Source organism: Silene latifolia, chromosome 3 (genome assembly GCF_048544455.1).
Source record: "Silene latifolia isolate original U9 population chromosome 3, ASM4854445v1, whole genome shotgun sequence".
NCBI lineage: Eukaryota > Viridiplantae > Streptophyta > Magnoliopsida > Caryophyllales > Caryophyllaceae > Silene > Silene latifolia.
Genome location: NC_133528.1, coordinates 145,931,653 through 145,954,374, shown reverse-complemented (window position 1 = coordinate 145,954,374; position 22,722 = coordinate 145,931,653). Strand labels below are relative to the sequence as shown.

General features: G+C 43.0%; 1 protein-coding gene across 2 annotated transcripts; it reads left to right on the top strand.

Moving 5' to 3' along the window:
• The first annotated feature begins 1,069 nt into the window (after window positions 1-1,069).
• On the top strand, window positions 1,070-7,763 carry LOC141648309 (thaumatin-like protein 1b). 2 transcript variants are annotated; one of them, XM_074456857.1, is made up of 5 exons: window positions 1,070-1,255; window positions 1,423-1,737; window positions 2,802-3,213; window positions 6,396-6,493; window positions 7,489-7,763. In XM_074456857.1, the coding sequence occupies exons 1-5, from the start codon at window positions 1,198-1,200 to the stop codon at window positions 7,494-7,496; spliced, it is 891 nt and encodes a 296-aa protein (XP_074312958.1). In that variant the 5' UTR covers window positions 1,070-1,197; the 3' UTR covers window positions 7,497-7,763. The 2 variants fall into 2 exon arrangements, with proteins under 2 accessions (XP_074312958.1, XP_074312959.1); XM_074456858.1 differs by lacking the exons at window positions 6,396-6,493; window positions 7,489-7,763 and adding an exon at window positions 3,407-3,516 and having other exon boundaries at window positions 1,082-1,255.
• The last annotated feature ends 14,959 nt before the right edge of the window (window positions 7,764-22,722 follow it).

The following is a 22,722-nucleotide window of genomic DNA, read 5'->3' as shown; positions in this document are numbered from 1 at the left end:
TTATTTCGTCTCGGTTATTTAATTTGATTTTAATGCATTGTTATTACGATTGTTATTTATATTTGCATTCTTCATATCGATTTTTTCTGCGATTAATTCGATTATATTCAGCTGCTTCATATAAACGCCGATTAAATTCCATCGGCTTGTTTTATGATATCCACTTTTATAGCACAATTAAATTCGTTCATGTTATATGGTAAGTACTACAAAGAATGCAATACTTGGCGTATTAGTGGAGCTGTACACTTTTGATGTAAGCATGATTCTCAATGAGCGGTTGAAACAATAGTCGCGTGCTGCCGTTTTTGAGTAGTAATTAGGGAATGTTTTCCTACGAATTTGTTGTATGTGTAGTGCGTTTGTCAAGCTTGGTAACATGTACTTACTTTGGATTGGATAAACGATGGGACCGATAACTCGTGAGACATGACTCACAGGATTGTCCTATGCGGTTGGTTACATGGCTGCACAGAAAATGTCGAGCATAATGAATTACACTGTACAATGGAAATACTATTGATGATCGCAAATTTGAATCGTTTCGGTCTACTGTTTGTCAACTATGTCGATTGTCGAGTATGACGTAGCGAAACAAACTAAAATCGGTCCTTCGGTTGAGTACTCATGTAATAAGAGTACATCAGTACATGACGAATATGGCATATATCCAAGTGAATACTAAAACAGTCCTTTCATCCTAGTATTTAATACGCAACATGACTCACTTCCTGGATGAGAGGTTCCGAGTGTGATTTATGAAAATGGTGGGCGGTTTGCTTTCATTTCTTATTCAAAAACTCCGATCTTATGTACTCCTATACGTCGTATAACGTAATGCTAAATACTATAAAAATTTTCAACGAAGGCGAAAGGGTAATATTATAAAGGAACCTCAAAAAAATTCGAAAATTGCAACTAAAAATTTCAAAATTTTCAAACGCCAGGGGGACGACCACCCCGACTAGCCCCTCTCCCGCTTCACCAATACATAAAGGTCTAATCTTACTTAAAAACTTGAAAATAACTTTCTTTTACAACTTTACGAAAGTGCCTCATAATTGAAGCTGGAGCACTCGGCCCTCGCCTAAAGACAAACATAACCAACTCATTTCGTAAAGCATAAACCCCCACACTCTTTCTCTCTCATCTCCCGCCATTGTTACACACTCTCAGCTTTCTCTCTCCTCTTCCGCCATGGATAGACTCTCCTTTCTCATCCTCACCTTCCTCTCTATCCTCTTCATCTTCTCAGGTAACACCAACACACTTTCCTATTACTACTTTCCCTTTCTTTATCCATTTCGATTTCTGTAAGACGGTTTTACACAAATATCGTATTCCTGTATTACGGATGATAAAAAGGTCTGTTTTTACAATCATTAATCCCAGTTTCTTTAATTTTCCAATCAAATTAAACAGACCCAAGAACAGCCGAAGCGGCGTCGTTTCGGATGGTCAACAGGTGTCGTTATACAGTATGGCCTGGCTTACTTTCCGGCGCCACGTCACCGCCTTTACCTACAACCGGGTTCACTCTAAAACCCGGAAAGTCCCGGACCTTCACCTTTCCCAAATCCTGGTCGGGTCGGATCTGGGCCCGGACCCACTGCTCTGTTAATTCGGACCGTAAATTTTCTTGTCTTACCGGAGATTGCGCTTCCGGTGTGGTCCCGTGCGGTGGGGCTGGTGCTATTCCTCCGGCTACCCTCGCCGAATTCACTCTTAATGGCGCAGGTTCGATATTCGTCTCTCGCTGTTTATTACTCCCTCCGTCCCAATCATTTGTTTACCGTGCTTTCATTTTTGACGGTCTATTTAAATTGTTTTGCGAGTTGAGTATTCCAAATTCTTGTACTCCCTCCGTCCCGTTCATTTGTTGTCCTTTCGTTTTGGCACAAAGACCAAGGAAAGGGGGAAGGGGCCAATTACTAAATGACCAGTGAAATAAATTGAATGTGAATGAGACACCCAAAAAAGGAAAAGAACAACAAATGACCGGGACAGAGCGAGTATGAGACAACTGACATATTATGGTGAGACGGATTTAAATGAGTGTTGATATAAGGTAGTTAATTTTGAGTTAGTTGGGTGGGCAGTTATTAGTTGATGTGAACGAACCCGTCTTAATCTTAAGCTGGTCTATTTTCGTGCTATGTGATTCATTTACTGATAGCTATAATGTTTGGATTGTGAGTTTGTGACATTTGTAGGCAAGATTAGCTCGGGTTCATCTCATGTTATATTAATTTGAAATGGTCTCATTTCAAGCCATTAATTGGGACTTTTGATTGATTTAAACTAACTTACTCATTAAACTCGAAGTAGCATTTTTGTTAATTATATAGTCCCAGTAGTCGACATTCATGTAGATTTTTAAGTCAATTTACGGTTTGGGTTATTCGAAGACACACTATTGTTGGTCAACTTTATATGCGTTGTTGTCAACTTCATTGTTTGATATTCATGTTGTTGCTTGTCTTGACTAAGTTCTGACTGTTAAATATTATTGTAGAAAAAATTGACTAGATTTTTTTGATACTAAAATTCTGTAAAATGCACAAAAAAATTTAGTTTTTCGGTGTCAAGGACATAAGTCTCTCAAGTGAGATACTCGAGTGCAAACATACTTCTGTAAAACTTCACGCTATAAAATTAAGGTAATTTAATACAGTTTTAAAAGATTATGGAACTATGTAGTTAATGTTTGCCAAGAAATGGAATGCGTTGTAACATGGAATCATACAACATCCCTTGACATAAATTTGAGTTTTGACTTTTTTAAGTTCTAATTAATTCAGGTGGGCTAGACTTTTATGATGTTAGCCTGGTGGATGGGTACAACCTCCCAATGCTAGTGGTGGCACGTGGTGGGCATGGAGGTGACTGCAGTCCTACTGGGTGTTTGGTTGATATAAATGAAGGATGCCCTAGAGGCCTGAGCGTGATGACAACTCGTGGGAATGTTAGCAACAGTGCTGAGATTGGAACTGTGGTGGCGTGTAAGAGCGCATGTGAGGCGTTTGGGAACCCAGAGTTTTGTTGTAGTGAAGCATTTAATACTCCTGACACATGTCATCCATCGGTGTACTCGACTTTCTTCAAGCAGGCCTGCCCTCGCTCATATAGCTACGCCTATGATGATAAGACTAGTACCTTCACTTGTGCTTCTGCAGACTATCTAATAATCTTTTGCCCTCCTCCTTATACAAGGTAACAAGTCTTGCTCTAACGTTAAATACTTGTCTAGTATATTTAGTATTTAATGTTAATGCATTTTTTGACCAGTATTGACTGTTAAGTGTGAGGTTTCTAAATCCCATTATGACGGGCTAAATTGGCTTTTTTTCCTTTCGAAATGTATCTAGTTAGATTTTGCTTATGTAGTTTGGTGTTATACTTACAGGCTTGAAAAACCACTACTTAACTTTCAACTAATTGGCCTGGACAGTGGGTGTTGATCCACAATTTTTAAGATCAATGACTGCTTATATCCCGTTTGTGAACGATCAAGTGTGTGTTTATTTATGCCAAATTTATGATGAAGCATTGTTTATGGTGAATGGAGATACTTGTACTTATGATGAGGATGATGATTAGGAGTAAATGTTGGTAATGATACATTACAAATTCTTTGAAACGAAATATAGAATGCCTGTTTAGTTAACGCCACTAAGTGTTCCTGGCAAAAGTTTGATGTGCTACAAGTTCTTGTAGTCTTTTTGAAGTTGATTTGCATATCCTCCTCTGAAATTAAAGTGACTTGTATTTTGGAGTATTAGGAATCCTCTGAAAACTTAGAAGCAAAAGATGTTATATTCGTGTTTTGTCTGGCCAGAATATATTAATGGCCATGCCTTGTTTGTGATATATCTCTTTACTCGTTCAGTGATAGTGTATGTCTTAATGTGTTTGGTGTCCTCAAGCATGTATCTTAGCACCTCAAATGTTGATAGGTCCAGAAAAAAATTGTAGTGATCTTTTGACACTTGCATCAAACTTAGAAGTAGAGAAAAGCCGTTGGATATATAGGATAATCCAATTTCACGAGACGTGCACTTCTTGTTCAGAAATACAGACTATAATTAATGGTTCATGATTATCTATGCCGATCACTGCCTTTACATAAGAAAATCAAGGATTGAAAGTCTAATGGAACTCAATTTATGTTGTCTTTTGAAGACTATCCTCACTTTGAGCACTAGGTAGATGTTGTCTTTTTTACCACTGTGTAGACGCCATCTAGTTGAATGCAAATGTGTTACCTGGTTGAGTTATGTACATTGGCCACAAAGAAGATGGTTCTTAGGATAGAGAATTCTTTTCAGTTTGTTGGACAAAATCAAATATAGACAGCAGATGGGATGACCACATGGGGTGAAATAATAACCTTATCAATTTCAGTCCGTTTTTCTTAAGACCATTGCTTTTGGTCTGAAATAAGACGGGTAACATGTCATCATTTTACAATAAAATGTTGTTATTTTCTGATAACATGTTACCATTATTGTTCACATCATTTTCAGGGTAAAAAATGACACCTCTAGTCATAACATTTTGGAATTAATTGGTTACATTTTCTTAAAAAATGGCAACATTTTATCCGTCTGACAAATAAGACCAAAAGTGTCCGTCTGAAACAAGAATTTGTGTATCAATTTTTGTCTCCCCTAATCGCAAACCCTCATAATTTCTCTCCTTATCACGGAGCTCCACTTCTTTGTAACTATTGGATCGCACCATCTATCATTTGTCAGTCAGAGATTTAGAGGTTCTCATACCACGTAATTGTGGGTTTGCTAAATTAGAGGATTCTCATATTATATCGTTTCATAATTGGTGGAAATTTTACCGTTAATGCTGTGCATTTTTTTGGTTAGTATCGACTCTTGAGTGTAAAATTTCTAGATCCTGATATGACGGGCTAATTGACTTTTTTTTTTTTTTTTTTTTTTTTTTTTTGCTTTAGAACTGTATCTAATTAGATTCTACTGATGTGATTGGTGTTATACTTCATAAGGCTTGAAAAACCACTACTCCCTCCGTCCCGGTCAATTGTTGTCCTTTCGTTTTGGCACAAAGACCAAGAAAGGAGGATTGGGCCAATTATTAAATGACAAGTGGAACAAATTGAATGTGAATGATAAAATTGCTCATCAAGTTCATTCTTAAAATAGAAAGGACAACAATTCATTGAGACACCCCAATATGGAAAAGGACAACAAATGACCGGGACAGAGGGAGTACTTAACTTTCAACTAATTGGACTGGACAGTGGGTGTTGGTCCACTGTTTTTGACTGCTTATATCCTGTCTGTGAATGATCAAGTTTGTGTTTATTTATGCCAAATTTACTTGTGATGAGGATGATGATTAGGAGTAAATGTTGGTAATAATGCATTACAAAACTCTTTGAACGGAAAGGAAATGTTCTACAAAAAGATGGCGATCAGAATGAAGTAAAAGGCGGGTAATAGAAATATAGAATGTCACTAAGTTTTCCTGACTAAAATTCAATGTGCTGCAAGTACTTGTAAGTTATTAACATTTTTTGAAGTTGATTAGGAATCCCTGAAAACTTAGAAGCAAAAGAGGTTATATTCATGTTTTCTTTGGCCAAAAATATTTGATGGCCATGCTTTGCATGTGATATATCCCTTCACTCGTTCAGTGACAGTATATGTCTTAGTGTGTTTGGATGCTTCTTTGGCTTATACCTCACTTTGTGTTGTTTCTCCATATATATGTGTTGATTAGATCAATGACCTCTGCCTTTTACTTTGGGGGTTCAGGAACTTGTTAGCTAGACTATTTATATAAATCAAAGGATATCTGTCTTTTACACAAATGTGTTTGCCTTTCTAGATCGTATAACTCTTTCTTATAAGGATTTCTATTGTTCTTTTAAATCAATAGACATTTGTTCACTGTCATTATGACCCTGCTAAAGTCCGTTAGACTGAGCCACTGCAATGATTGATGCCCATTGAATCAGTGAGATCAAATAATCTTCATAGTTGCTTCCACATTCCTGCTACAATATTACCTTCGTTCCTCGAGGACTCCCGCAAATGGCAGTAGCAGCCTTACCCTTGTGTTGCGAACATATAGAGGTTTCCAGATGACTTAACTCATAATGGAAAGTGCGAAGGAAAGAAACTCATCCAAATAAGTGAATCATTCTGTTCCGTTTCATTATATTCTAGAACCAGTGAATAGTGATATTAGTGAGTCTTTTGCTTCATTAAAAATGGAAATACCAGTGCGTGTCTATTCTTAACATATCAATCTTCAATTTGATTGTGGGTCAAGTCACGGAACAACTTTTCCTTTGAGTCTGAAGTACGCAAGCTAAGCTCAACTGTTTTCCCTAATGTACTCTGAACCTTTTGCAGTAATAAATTACTGGGTGCTAAAAAAATGGCAGGCGAACTCCCGCTGGTGAACAAATCCATGATGTACTTGCGTCGAAGAGTTGTTAAAAGATCTGCAGGTCCTTCTCTTTCTCAATCTCGAATTTATTATCTCCACTTAGCTTTATTAGCAACTGATGTCAACTTTAGCCGTTACTCTTCAAATATGTATACAGTTACTTTGTAAATCGAATTTTTTTCGAAAATAGGGTTGAAAGCAAAAGAAATTAATAAAATAGGGCCAACTTCAAACTAATTACCCAAAATGGGTCCACGTAGGATCGGGATGTATGAAAATTTGCTTCGGAAATAAGTCGTTGAGCGGGTGAGCGATTTGACCTAAAGTCGCTCAGCCCCATAGCGACTATAACAATTTTGCAAAATAAAAAAAAAATGATATTGTAGAATGTGGGAATCGAACTCACGATTTTAGACCACCAATCTTCAGACCATGACCATCAGTGCAAAGCAAATGCTGTGCCAAAATTACGCGTTTAAAATAAACATTCTAAACTAAATGCGTCTTGGAATTCGGTTATGAAATTCAATACATTTAAGCGCTTTAGTTATTCAAAGAGATTCTCTTGGTTTATTGGTGAGATTATACGTGGTAATTTTGTGGAAAGCCCGGGTTCGATCCGCGCTACTTCAATTTTGTTTTTCCCAAAAATATTCTAGTTTCTATAAAATTTCTTTGGGGCTGAACGACTTTATATCAAACCTCTCGCCCGCTGAGCGACTTATTCCGAAGCAAAGTTTCAGATATTCCGATCCTACGTGGACCCATTTTGGGTAATTAATTTGAAGTTGGCCCTATTTCGTTAATTTCTTTTGTTCTCAGCCCTATTTTAGAAAAAAATTCTTGTAAATCTGTCATGTTGGATGTTTCAAACCAACTGTTAGCATTATAAAATTTTGGAAGGTGTGAGATTTTATATACGAGAAAATGTTGGTAAAAATCGGAGTTGTTTGAGCACCAAAGTCAAATAAGGACAATATAAATGGAGTGAAAGTAATATAAATTTGTGTTGGTTTCTTGATGATCTTGTTTCCTGACTTTGGTTGCAATTTTCAGGTCAATAGTAGAAGACAAATGGTTGTTGGCTCTCTTCCGCTCCTTCCTCAAATTTTTACCTCAACCTTGGTATAGCTGTATCGTTGAGCAATTATTCCACGACTTGTATAATCCAAACCTGTAAATATTCCCGTTTACATATTTTGGCATCTCCATTTTTTTTCCACTTGCCATAGATTAGCATTTGTTGGTTTGAACATATAATGTAATGACGAATTGGCTACTGGTGTCTGTCGATGCCTTAGTTGTGATGGAAATACGAGTCTTTGGATGTGTATCGTGCGTGTATATGTTTCCTTTGTGGTGAAAATAGGAGTCTTCAAGGCATCGATCATGATTCATGAGAGATCCAATTTTGCTCCGTGATAGTGTGTCGCAGGGACCAAGAACCTGTTTCATAGTCCTCAAGAGTCCAAACTCTATATGTTTCATTAGAGTATTATTTTGTAGGGTCCGTCACACATATATAGACATTTGTGAAACACACCAAAGGTTGAAATCGGACTCATATAGGGAAGAGGTAAAGCGAGGAAATCACACTTAATAACATGATCGTCATCAACAAATGGATCAAAGCAAAGCATTCATGATGCCCTCGTCACAGCGGAAGTAGTACTTCCTACCGATACAAAAGTAATAATTTCAACATATAATAGAGTGTAACACCCTCCAAGGGCAAGGATTGCGAGTACTAGATTAATCTCAATGGAAGTAAAGCCTAAATTTAATCCTAATTCTTTTTATTCGATTTAAGGTAAGTGTCCTAAAGTAAATACAATGACGGTAATATGGAAAGAACTAGGGAACTTACTAGGAAACGTTTCGTTTCCTTAATATAGAGGTTTTTTTAGGACATCAATTCGACTTAAGGTAAGTGTTCAATTGTGATTGTTACGGAGTACATGATTATAAATTGCGATTGTGTAACTTGTGTTGGATTAATTTACCCAACACATCTCACATATATAATACAAATCTCTCGCAAATCAGAAAGTTTTTTTTTTTTTTTTTTTTTTGGGCGACGAGGGAATCTGTAGTCGCTATTTTCGGTGCGCACTAGATAAACCCTCCGTATAGTAGTCTAACGCTTATAGATTACGCAAATTCATTTTCCTTTAATCATGAAGTACAGAAGTAGTGTCTGATTCTCGCTACATGACCCGAGTTATGAAATGCCATATAAACAGTCTTATCAATAGAGAAAACGGACTAAGCCAGTCGGAACCACCGAGCCCTCAACCGCGACAAAGACAGCCCCTAGACCCTGGACCCTGGACCCTGGACCCTGGACAAAGTCGAGGCTTAGTTGACAATATGCGCCGCCAAAAGAAGACAGAGTCTCTGATTTCGACATATAATACATTAATAAATAACACATTAATACTTTAATGGAGTACATGCTTTCCATTAAAGTGTCATCAAATGAGGACAGTATATGATATTTGGTCAAATGATGCTACGTTGGTTTGGTGATTATTGCGTTGCGTTCTTTGGTACGTAAAAACACGTGAATTGGACAATTCATGTGAATTGCCTAAAACACGTCTAGTTGGCATTCAGGAGTTCAATTGACACGGGAGTTTCCAACTACCTAGGGGGTAGATAATTAAACTCCTCCATTATGTGGAGTTTAGAATGCCTAGAAAAATAGAATTCATGAGATTTTGAGTAAACAAACAACTTTCATTTTTCCAATTTATGGAATTTTTTAATTCCCCGTTTTTAACGTGGTAACCAAACAAGGCCTAAAACGAAAATTCAACCGACTAATTCACAGTTCCTTAGCGGAATATTTGTCGGTCCCATATTAATGCTTTGTAGAAGCAAACGTGTCACGTGAGATGACCAGGTGAAAGCACGCATCATACAAATGTACTCGTACAAATCGCAAAGATAACTTATACGGGCATACGGCTAATTAAAATATTACGACAATATAATATTACAATTTTTCTAGTTGCATTTGCTTTTGAGCAGTCTTTAAAATGAAATTTAACGAATGTAAATATTTTAGTTTTACGAATATGTTTTATATTGAAAATTCGGTAATTTTAATGGTAGAAAAGCAAATAAGAAAAGTAAGAATAATGCGGAATCTAAATAATAAAGAAATAATAAAAATTAGTGAAAAATTAATGTAACAGAGTTTTAAGATTTGGGAGAATCACTCTAAGCATATGTCATCAAGGAATTATTTGTTGACAATCAACATGTCGACTAATCACTAAACTTTCTATTAAATTTAGGTAGTTAACATAATTTACAGTTAGTTCTTTACAACTACTCGGAAAAATCCGAGTATTTTCCAATATTTTTAAAGAATTATTAATTTGAGATCAAGAGCTTAACGTAGAGTATTGTGTAAGCAATGTATTATACTACTAAGTGTAACCTTTCTTTTTTTTTGGTAGTTTGGTACACGTCTACACGATATGTTGTCTAAAGGTGTTGAAAATTTGCACCTTCAATCAATAATAAATCTTCGGTAAAATGAATTTTCTCTTAATTATCGTAAATCAATCACAAAAACAACATTTTTATCGTAACCTGCACATATATCAGGTTAACCATTTTTTTAGGAGGTGACAAGCTTGAAGTCGTACACAATATTCCAAATATAAAAAAAAAATAAACAAATAATCGAGATACCAATAAGTAAATTGGTTTTTCTAATGTGTGCCCTAAAGACAAACAATAAAAAGACATTATTTAAGGAAATATATTTGAGGTTGAATAACGAGAAATAGAAAGATATACTCACTCTTGCCATTTCAGTGAAGAAATCTTAAATATATATGATGGGGCATATTCTGCACCCGCTGACCGAGTCAACATATTGACCTTGGTCAAAGCCAAAAGACAACAAGTCAACAGAAGGACGGCCTAGCCGACGAAGCCTGCCGGCCTGTCACTTGGGTCTCGGCTCGGTACCTAGCCAGCCGAGAGACATATCCGCGTACTCACATCCAGTCCCCTCGGCATGGAGTCAACCAGGCCTGCCATGGGTCCCTCGGCCGAGGGTAAGAAAGTCTTTCCACCCGCTCTGCCACTTGGCCACTACGTGACAAAAGGTGATAGTCTATAAATACTCCGCTTCTCTCATTGAGAAAAGGATAAAAAAAATCAATCCGAAAACTCATAATAATCTGGTATAAACTCCCTTATCTCTCTACAATATATCTCGCCAAGTAACATACAACTTATCTCTTTAAGTTTACTGACTTGAGCGTCGGAGTGAGTACGTTAGGCCCCAAGCCGAGCCCTCAGTTTGCTAATCTTTACAGATAAGAGTGAAAGGAAGAGACGAGCAACGACATCATTCAACAAGCTTACGTGGTCACAACACTGCTCCGAAATTACACCCGGAACAATTGGCGCCGTCTGTGGGAAAACTTACTAAAAGCTAGTCCCTTACAAAAAAAAAACCAAAACCCATTCAAAGAGCTAAGAAGATGTCAAAACAGCCAGAAATTGTGAGTGTAGAAACTGAATTCTACCAGGATGACACAATCCCTAATTCTGAGATCGGGCAGTCCCCACCTACGGTTCATCAAACCGAGGTACGGGATGCCGAAAGAGCCAGAAACGCCGCTGCCTACCGACCAGGTCACCGTCATGGGACATGTGGTCGATGCAGCCAAACTGAAGCTATTCCTGGACCTAATGGGTAGTACGCCGATCACCCCTGTCACGACGGCGGTGACGGCAGCGCATCCAAAGGTGACCAGGGCCCATAAAGTGAACCAAAACAACTTGTCCGGAGCGATGCAAGGAGCCGGGCATGCTAGGACGCCGGCGGCGCCCGTGGTGCCAGTGGCAGACCAAAGTCCTTCCCCCACTCGCGGGAGGACAGCGTCGCCGCGGCAACAACGAGGCCACCCCCGAAAAAATGAAGAAAGAAGTCCGACTCTCCAAAGTCGGACAACAAGAAGCCCTTCCCGCCACGGGGAGAGAAGCCGGACTAAGGTTGCGAGGAGCCGATCGCCGCGTGTCATTCGACACGTGGTCAGACAGCCCCTCAGTGCCTATGTCTTCGACGTCCCTGTGCCGACTAAACTGAAGCTGCCGCCCCTATCGTACAAAGGGGATAGCGACCCAACCGACCATGCCGAGGCTTTCGAGTCGTACATGTCGGTGTGGGAGCAACCCGATGAAGTGTGGTGCCGAGTCTTCCCAACGACCCTGCATGGGATGTCACAGAGTTGGTACAAGGGGCTACCTAATGGTTCGGTATACTGCTATGCCGACCTAAGAGACAACTTCATAGCCCAGTACGCTTGCAACAAGCAAAGGGCCGTGGAGACATCGAATCTCCTGACTATACGACAGGGGGAGGACGAGTCCCTCCGGAGTTACGTCAAGAGATTTGACGCTAAGATTCAGCAAATTCGTGAGCTGAACACCGAACTGGCGGCCTTCGCGCTGATGAAAGGCCTACCGAAAGGCGACTTCAAAAACGAGCTCATCAAGTGCGAAGACCTCAACCTGGACTCCGCCAGAAAGATGGCCGACCGAGCCATAAAGGTGGAGGACTACCACAAGACCTGGGTAGGCCACAACGAAGCTGGGCACCCAGAGAGGAGGAGCCGCCGGGACAACGTAGATGAAGGACGCCGTGACGTTAATAGGTCACGGCCTGAGAGATTTAATAGGAAACAGAACTCGGCGGGCGCCGGGGGGAGTTCGGGACCATATACCCCGAAGCGGTACAACGGTCTCACCCCCTGGTCAAATCACCGGCCGAGGTTTTCGCCCTAAGCAAGAATGAAGGGCAGAAATGGGCAAGGCCCCCCAAGGCGAGGAGGGACGGTGACCTTAGCCAGTTTTGCGACTACCACGGCCAACCCGGCCATAAGACCGACAACTGTCGGCATCTGAGGAACGCCATCGAGGAGCTAATCCGAAAGGGGGCCCTCAGCAAGTATGTAGCTGGAGGCCCAGAAACAAGCTCCGACGGGGCGAATAGAAAATCAGTATTCCAGAGAATGGGAGTGATCCAGGTTGTCATCGGAGGAAACGAGAACGGTGGGTCAGCTAATGGGCACAAACGGCACCTAAATGAGCTTTAGCAAGCCATCAACTTTGTGCCCACCACAGCGATCCCCGCTTCCACCGTCCCCGATATAACTATCGGAAGGAAGGACTACGAAGGAGTCGTTGCCCCGCACAGCGACCCGCTGGTAGTCCACCTGGACATAGCCAACCACTTGGTCAAGAGGTGCCTAATTGATACAGGCGCCTACACGAACATCATGTTCAGGGAATGCTTTCTCAATCTCGGTCTGAAGATTGAAGACCTGAGCCCCTGCACCAACCCGCTGTACAGCTTCTCTGGGGCCGGCCTGGTACCCTTGGGGTCAATCAGACTGCCGGTGATGTTCGGCCAAGCAGATGCGGCCAAGAATGTTCTATCTGAGTTCGTGGTTATTGATGGTTCGTCCGCCTACAATGTTCTCATAGGTCGGGTCACTTTGAGCGAGGCCGATGCAGTGATGTCCATCCGGGCCTTGACATTGATGTATGTCTCGGACCGCGGGGAAGCACAAAAGCTCGTCTCAAAGGACGAAAGAGATGAAATCGTCAACATCCAAGTATCTGACAGAGGGTGCAACATGCAATCCCTCAAAGTGGCAAAGAAGTCAGAGAAAGGGAAGAGCCCATCCTTGCAACAGGAGGGCGAACGAATGGATACTAACGTCGGCATGGTCGAAGGAGCCCAGACCGAAGAAGTGGAAATTGGCCCGGAGCGCACCGTGACTATCGGTGCCGACCTGGAGCCAAAATTCAGAGCCGATCTCCTAGACCTGCTGAGGAAGAACAAAGACGTCTTCGCATACTCAGCAGCCGAGATGCCAGGCGTGAGCCGGGAGGTGATCGTTCACAAGCTGAACGTACTCTCCACCGCTCGCCCTGTCAAGCAAAATATGAGGAACTCCTCGGCCGAGAAGGATGAGGCCATCAAAGCCGAAGTAGACAAATTACTAGAGGCGGGCTTTATCATGCCTTGTACTTACCCTGAGTGGCTAGCAAATGTTTATGGTGAGGAAGTCATCAGGGCGTGGAGGATGTGTGTTGATTTTACCAATCTTAATAAAGCGTGCCCTAAAGATTGTTATCCCTTGCCTCAAATAGATAGTTTAATTGACGCAATGGCAGGCTACACTATGCTGAGCCTGCTAGACGCCTTCTCAGGGTACCATCAGGTATTCATGGCCGAAGAAGACATGCCTAAGTGCGCATTCATCACCATACACGGCACATACATGTATAAAATGATGCAGTTCGGTTTGAAAAACGCTGGCGCAACATACACTAGGCTGGTGGACAAAGTGTTCCAAAATAAAAAAGGGCGAAACATCGAGGCTTACGTCGACGACGCTATTGTAAAAAGCAAGTCTGACAGCGAGCACTTGGCCGATTTAAGCGAGACATTTTGTTCACTAAGGAAATATAGAATGAAGCTCAACCCAAAGAAATGCAACTTCGGTGTCCGGGCCGACAAGTTCCTCGGCGTACTTGTCAGTGCCAGGGGAATTGATGCCAATCCGGAGAAAGTCCAAGCAATACTGGACCTGCCGGAGCCGAGGAACCGAAAAGAGGTTATGACACTGACCGTGAGGATGGCGGCTCTTGCCCGCTTTATCTCTCGGTCAGCCGACAAGAGCACTCCGTTCTTTACAGTGCTAAAGGGGAATAAAAACTTTAGCTGGGGCGAGCAACAGAGCACAGCTTTCAGGCAACTGAAAGCTCACCTTCTGACACTGCCGACCCTGTCCAGGCCGATGCTGGGGGAGACGCTATACCTATATTTAGCAGTTACCTCGGCCACGGTCAGCGCCGTAATCGCCAGGGAAGAAAACAAGCAGCAACACCTAATTTACTTTATCAGCCATACACTGCTGGCCGCCGAAAGAAATTACCCACTGATTGAAAAAGCGGCCTTTGCCGTCGTCGTTGCCGCAAGTAAGTTAAAACCCTACTTCGACGCACATCCCGTGACGGTCTTAACCGACCAGCCATTGGAGAAAGCCTTAGAAAAATTCAAAAAATCAGGCAGACTTATCAAATGGGCAGTGGAGCTATCCGGCTTCGGCATTCAGTACAAACTAAGGCCTTCGATAAAGGGGCAAGCGCTTGCAGACTTCCTGGCCGAGTGCACATATCAAGAAGAATCACATCCCGGCGTGTGGGAGGTGTATACCGACGGGTCTTCCACGATGAACAGCTCAGGAGCCGGCATCCTTATCATCAGCCCAAACGGGGACGAGTTTGAGTACGCCTTGAAGTTTACCTTCTCGGCCTCAAATAACGAATCCGAATACGAGGCGGTGATAACTGGAGTCGAGTTAGCTAGAGCTGCCGGGGCGGAGCATGTTGTGTTGAAGACAGATTCACTCTTAGTGGCTAATCAAATCAGAGGAGAGTATGAGACTCGAGACGACGGGATGATAAGGTATCTGGAGAGAGTAAAAGCTGACACCTCAAAATTGAAATCTTTCCAAATACAGTGCATCCCCAGGTCTCCCGAGCCGACGCTCTCTCAAAACTTGTCAGTTCAAGCATCAAGAATGTCAGCCGAACCGTGCTGGTGGATATCAGGAATGCTAAAAGCATCACTGAGACCGTCGGCATGGTGGGCGACATCGAAGCCGAGACGACGTGGATGACTCCGATAATGACATACAAACTGACAAATGAGTTACCGGAGGACCGCAGTCTCTCGCAGAAGATAAAAAGGATCGTCGCAAGGTACTTGGTGTTCGATGGAGAATTATACAGAAGGTCCGTGATAAGGCCACTCTTGAAATGTGTCGGCCCAGCCGACGCAGAGCTAATACTGACAGAGATTCACGAAGGCATCTGTGGACATCACATGGGAGCAAGAACGCTAGCCCACAAAGCTCTCCGAGCCGGCTACTTCTGGCCTACCATGCTTGAGGATTCCAGAGCAAAAACCAAGAAGTGCAAGAATTGTCAGATGCATGCTCCGGTGATACATGCTCCTTCCCGAGACCTGCAACCGGTGCTTAGTCCCCTTCCATTTGCACAGTGGGGGATGGATTTATTAGGGCCATTTCCGACGGCCTCCGGAGGAAGAAAGTACCTGATTGTCGCCGTTGACTACTTCACCAAATGGGTCGAAACTGTCGCGGTACCTGCCAAGACCACGGCGGCCGTAAGAAAAGTGATTTGGGAGAACGTCATAACTCGTTTTGGGCTACCCCAAGTCATGGTATTTGACCACGGCCGAGAGTTTTGGAGCGACATGGTGATGAATTGGTTAGAAGAGCTCGGTATCAAATTTGCATACTCCTCTGTCTGCCACCCTCAGAGCAACGGGCAGGCGGAAGCAGCCAATAAAACAATACTGAACGGGTTGAAAAATAAGGTTGAAGATCTAAAGGGAAGATGGGCTGATGAACTACCCGGCGCCCTGTGGTCCCTTCGAACCACGGAGAAAGAAGCAACAGGGTACAATCCATTCCACCTAGTCTATGGGTCTGAGGCCGTCCTGCCAATTGAAGCATCGGTGCCGACATTCAGAACGCAAACTTTTGACCCAGTCGAAAATGAGGAAGGCCTAAAAGCCTCCCTAGACCTGGTCAAAGAAAGTCGAGACACGGCACGGCTCAACTTGGCACTGTACCAAAACCGAGTGAGAAGAGCATACAACCGAAGGGTCCACAAAAGGGACTTAAGAGTAGGAGATTTAGTCCTTAGAAAGTCGGCCGCAACCAACAAAGGAAACATCCATGGAAAGATGACGGCCAACTGGGAAGGACCCTACAAAGTGGTTGAAGAAATGAGGCCGGGTACATACCGGCTGACAGACATGGAGGGTGTTCCTCTAATGAGCCATTGGAACACAGACAACCTAAGGAAATACTTCGTATAGCGGCGGAGGTGTCCGAGACTGTTGTGGGCACCCCAACGCATGATTATACCTTATGAAGAATGATCCAAGTTTTCCATCAAAATACTTGTCCCCTCCATAGTCATGCCAAAGAAGACGCCACGGCCAAAGCCGGGCAGTCACGCCAAATGCAGTTGATACTCGCGAAAGCGACCAATATGCTTAGGAACGTATAAGTACAGTTGAGACGCAAATCTAGTCGCCTCGGCCAACCGAAGGCCTGACAGAGGAAGCGATCAATATGTCTACAGATACGAACGCTGTCGAGCCGTAACCTCGATTGCCTCGGCCAAAGCCGGGAGTGACGGGGACACAACGACCGATACGCTAATAGGAACGTATGAGTACAGTTGAGAACGCAAATCTAGTCGCCCCGGCCAATCCGGGAGTGGCAGAGGAAGCAATCAATATGTCTACAGATACGAACGCTGTCGAGTCGTAACCTCGTTTTACCTCGGCCAAAGCCGGGGGCGACGGGGACACAACGACCGATACGCTAACATGTTCACAACGGCGGTTGGGAAGCACAAATCTGACCGCCCCGGCTAAGACCGGGGGTGGTGGAGGAAGCGACCGACATGCCAACATGTTGAAAAACGTTTAAGTACAATTGAGATGCGCCTTCTAACTGCCTTGGCCAAGCCGAAAGTAAAAACGAAAAAGCACTCAATATGTTGAAACGTAATAAGACAACTGAATAGAGGCAAAATAAACAAACTTTATTGGAAAATGTTTACAGGTGAGGCAAAACAAAGTCGACGGCCGTCCCCCTAGGGATAGCCTAAACATAACCTACCAAAGTTAAACAAAAAAAAACAAAAGGTACAACAAAAGGTTACAGACATAAGACTTGAAGCGCCAAAAGGATGGCAGGGAGGAAAGACTCAGTAATTGGCCCCCGAACAGCTGAAGCTGTCCGAAGGGCCGGGTGAATCTGGTGACGACCGCCCGTCTCCCTATGCCCGTTGCTGCTCGCCACCGGCAGCAGTAGCAGCATCACTTGTCTTGGGCGGCCCAGAGGATGACTTGGCAGCTTCACGTGCCTTTGCCTTCTCAGCCTCCTCTCTAGCCTCCTTCACCCTGTTATCATGGGCCGCCTTCGCCGCCTTAGCCTCTTCCGCAGCCTGAGCAGCCTTCGCCGCCTCAGCATCTTCCGCAGCCTTGGCCTCCGCAGCAGCCGCCTTCTCATCAAGAGGTCGGTCAAAATCTTGCCACGGAAACTTGCCTTCAGGCAGGAGCACCTTAATCACATCCCTGGTAGCATCTTCAGCTTGGTCCCGGTACTGGGCACACATGTTAGGGATGATGACGGTCTTTAACGTCTCAATATCCTTCTCCCTCTGAGCAAGGATAGCCTTTGTGTTCTTATGCTCCTTCGCCTCGGCGCCATGCATGGACTTCCATTTTTCCCTATGCTCAACCATGGTCTTATAGCCGACCTCAAGCTTGTCCTTCTCCTCCCGCAGCTTAGCGGCATCAGCCAACAGAGACTCAGCCTTAGCTCTCTCAGCCAAGACCGCCTTCTCAGCATCCTCCCTAAGCTTCCGCTCATCGAGGAGGTCCAGCTTCGCCTTCCCGGCCACCTTCTTAGTAGCGGCAAGCTCGAGCCTAAGCCGTTCGAGCTCAGGGGCAGATTGAGCCATGGCCTTTTCCTGCTCAACAAGCTGATTGCCGGCAGCTTCAGCCCACTTCATCAGCCTTTTGGCTAACTTTACGCCGTCCTCCCTGAGCTGGACACAGGAAGCCTTCTGGGATGAGGAGTCGGCGGTGACATTTTTATCGGCCGTCTGTACAGGCTGCTTCTCCAATTGCCGTTCGGTGAGAACAGCAGCTGACGACGGCGGATCTGGAAAAAACTCAGACAAAGCATCCATGTCAACATTCATTGACATATCAGAAAGCCTGTCATCAGGAATGCCTAAAGAACCTGCTAAATCCGAGCCAGGGGTTAGATCCGTACCAGTCTTGACCTTCTTGGATAGAGGGCCGGCTGAGTCCTTCTTTTCCCCTGCCTCGGTAACAGCGGCAGCAGGCGTTGTTTCTTTCCTCTTCTTTGAAGGAGGAGGACCCTCCACAATGGTGACCTCCTCATCAACATCGACGACCACCTGCACCTTTTGGACCACGGGGATTGAAGTTTGAGCTGGAGTTGACGCCGTTGCCGCCGAAGAAATTGTTTTTGGTTTTCGGCGCGACACGTTACCGCCAATCTCCGCCTGAGTCGCCGCCACATCCATTGCCTTCATCGCCTGCTCCATAAGTTCGTGTGGGGTCGGTCTGCGATCACGTGGCGCGGCCTTAGGATGCAGCTCAACAACCTTCCCGTTCTGGTCAAGTCCCAACTTTTTGAGGATAGAGACAGAGAGAGGGTCAAATCGATCTGCAAGAAACAAAGCCAACAGTTAAGCAAAAGAAGGAAAACAAGGCTCAAATACAGAAGCATAAAAGCAAAGGTGGGCCTCACACCGACCCTACTCACCCTGCCCGAGGGCCGGTATGAGGCCGACGTGGCAAAGCGGCTCGTCGTTAAAAACGATCTGTGTCGGGGGCATCCATCCCTTCGGCGTGCCATCCTTCTCAGCCTCAAACAGCCTCATTGCCCGCGTTTCGTCCTCCTTAAGATAGACCTTCAAGGCGTCCATCTTAATCTTTTGACGGGAGACATATCTGTCATGCACCCCCTTGCTCTCACACCGCAAATTGACGCGGCTCTGGAAGGACCGGGGCAGCAGATAGTCCTCCGGAACCTCGACGTATACCCACCGCCCCTTTCAGTCCTTGCAAGATGACAACTTATAAACAGTAACGTAACCCGGCTCCGTTTGCACGCTGTACCACCCCGTGCCACCTAGGGTGGTCTGCCGAAGATGATGGAGCCGGCGGAACAGGTTAACCGTTGGGGCCTCCCCCTTAAAGAGACAGAGCCACACAAAGCCAATAATAGTCCTGATGGCCAACGGATGCAGTTGAGCCACGGCGACGTTCATAGCTTTAATTATGGCCGCAACGTGTGCATTAAGAGGAAAACGGAGCCCATACTCCAGGTGTCTAATGTACACGCCGATACAGCCTTCGGGAGGGCAACAGACGGCCTGATCACCCTCAGGAACAATTATTCTATACCCCCTGCCGAAGGAGTAATGATCTTCAAAAAGTTCAGGACCGGAACAACTAGCGAACTTGTTCGTCCAAACACGATCGGGATTGATCGAGCAGGCGTCGCCGTGATCCAAGAGATGCGGCCTCTCCGAATCAGATTGAGTCGCCTCATCGTCATCATCAAAATCCTCCAAATATTTCTCATCAATTTCAGGAGAGGGCGACTTAGGACCCCCAAACCCTATCGGGGTGACAACCAGTGGCTCCTGCTCCTCAGGACGCGACGGTTCGCCCCCCGGCGCAGAGGTACTGGGTTGAGCATCAGCAGAAGACATAGTGACAACAAATACTTAACAAATAAAAGTCGAAAAAATTTGTTTGTTTACCTTGGAAGAAAGTGTTACGCCGAGTAACGATTCGGAAGTTAGAGAAAGAAATGCTCTTCGAAAAACTAGAGAGAGAAACTTTTTTGAAGAAATGAAGTTTGGTGGTCGAAATGAGGGGCACACTGCTCTATTTATAGAGCAAAGCCCATTCAATTGACCAATCAGAGCAAAGCCCATGAAGCGTCCACCAACCGACACCAGGCCACGTGTCAAGCATGCAGCCACGGAATGTCAATCGACATAACAGTAACCAATCTTCTTTGACACGCTCCTTGGTATCTACCTTGCCAACGGCCAGCTGATCAACCAAGCTTGGCAGCACCGGCCGGGGGCAACCAAAAGCAAACGACACTCTCAACCTTGGTCTCGGCCAGCGCCTATCTTCTTTTCCACATTCGATGTCCATTACACAACGATGTGGAGGGGGGATATGGTACGGCCTGAACAGAACCAAGAAACAGAACCAAGCCGAGGAAGAAGTTCAACTTGCGCAGAATACGCTCAACACGCATCGGAGTCCATACCACGGCATAGACTACGTTGGGGGCAAATTGATGGGGCATATTCTGCACCCGCTGACCGAGTCAACATATTGACCTTGGTCAAAGCCAAAAGACAACAAGTCAACAGAAGGACGGCCTAGCCGACGAAGCCTGTCGGCCTGTCACTTGGGTCTCGGCTCGGCACCTAGCCAGCCGAGAGACATATCCGCGTACTCACATCCAGTCCCCTCGGCATGGAGTCAACCAGGCCTGCCGGCCTGCCATGGGTCCCTCGGCCGAGGGTAAGATAGTCTTTCCACCTGCTCTGCCACTTGGCCACTTGGCCACTACGTGACAAAAGGTGAAAGTCTATAAATACTCCGCTTCTCTCATTGAGAAAAGGATAAAAAAAATCAATCCGAAAACTCATAATAATCTGGTATAAACTCCTTTATCTCTCTACAATATATCTTGCCAAGTAACATACAACTTATCTCTTTAAGTTTACTGACTTGAGCGTCGGAGTGAGTACGTTCGGCCCCAAGCCGAGCCCTCAGTTTGCTAATCTTTACAGATAAGAGTGAAAGGAAGAGACGAGCAACGACATCATTCAACAAGCTTACGTGGTCACAACACTGCTCCGAAATTACACCCGGAACAATATATATTGCTTTTAAGACACACGTTAAAAAAACTGTAAATAAAACAAGTAAACAAATAATTGAAACGAATGAAATAATCCTAGAGCCGTCAATATCAAACTGCATCATCGTTAAAAATAAGCGTAAATCATAAATTCGGTTATTTTAGAATTATCTAGGTTTTTTTTAAAATATTCGAGGCATTTGACCATTTTCCTTTAATATATCGTTATTTGTTACTCTGTAGATGCTAGCAATTAAGAGTTTGGTGACTAATCCAGATAATTAAGAGCAAGTGTAATGAAAGAACCTTTGTTATGTCATATTTTGAAAATCTTAATAATCTCAAAATTTGTGTCACAATGGAAAAAACCTTTAAATAAAATTCTTTAATCCATTATTTGGTTATGTAATTAATTGGTTAATTTTGCATTGTGACTCACAATTTTTTTTTTAAAGAACTTTGATTTTGTTTTCAAATCAAATTTGTTCATCTAAGAACAAACTTTTATTTGCAATAAAAAAAACTTTATTTTAGAGATTTATTTTAATAACCCAATAAAAAAAACTCTCTATTGTTAAACACTTCCTACAAATTACAATGGTCAAATGCCGCAATATAATTACGCAGTAGACGAAAAGTATACGAAATGATGCAAAAAAACTCTCTATTGTTAAACACTTCCTACAAATTACAATGGTCAAATGCCGCAATATAATTACGCAGTAGACGAAAAGCATACGAAATGATGCCAACGTTCTTTATTCAGTAATTTATAATTATAGTATATAATTATGGGACCCACATCTTTCGTCACTCTAAACTCGTCACCCACCCTAAATCATCTCTATATAAGCACCCTGCACCCTGTTCATTATGCATGCTTAACCATTAAGTTCTTCTACGTTCAATTCTTCTACATTTTCATATAACTCAAAAAAAAAAAATATCAATTCATTTCAGATTATTTCTTTCAATATTTTCGTTAAGGAGTACTAAAGGTCTAAAGGTCGGTAATAACGTTCTTTCATTGTTTGGATAGAAAAAACTACCAATGTTCAATTTATCGTAGAAAATAACTTGTTTAGATCAAGTTTCTTCTTATATGAAGTCCTTTTTTTTTCCAGTATTTTGGATCAATTATTTACTCTTTTGCTTGGAGTATTTTTCCTATCTTATAATCCATAATAATCTTGTTAGTTTTTTTTTTCCTCAGTTAAATTTTCTTTTTTGAGACTTTCTATTATTTCATAATATTATTGGTTTTGGTACAAAAGTTAAAGAGATACGGAGTATATATATTGAACAAAAATTACTGTAAATTCGTGAGGTAAAAAGTGTAAATTTTCGTGATCTAAATTTGTTACTTTGTATTTGATTATTGTCAACGTAGAGATTGGGTTGTCCAACCTATTTGCCATGTACGTGGAAATTGTGTTTGCCATATAAACATTTCCAAATGTAATTTCACAAAATTTTAGATCAGAGACGGTCTCTCATTAATGTTAGTGAGAGACATCTCTCATAATAGGTACTTCATCCGTTCCAGTGATATGTTTACACTTACTTTATTTTCCCTCACAAAATAAAAAAAGTGTAAACATATAACTGAAACAGAGGGGATCGGAGTAGTTATTATGCTATTACTTTTTTCTCAATTTCTTTCCTACGGCAAATATAACATCTTATGTCGTGAATTATTTATATACAG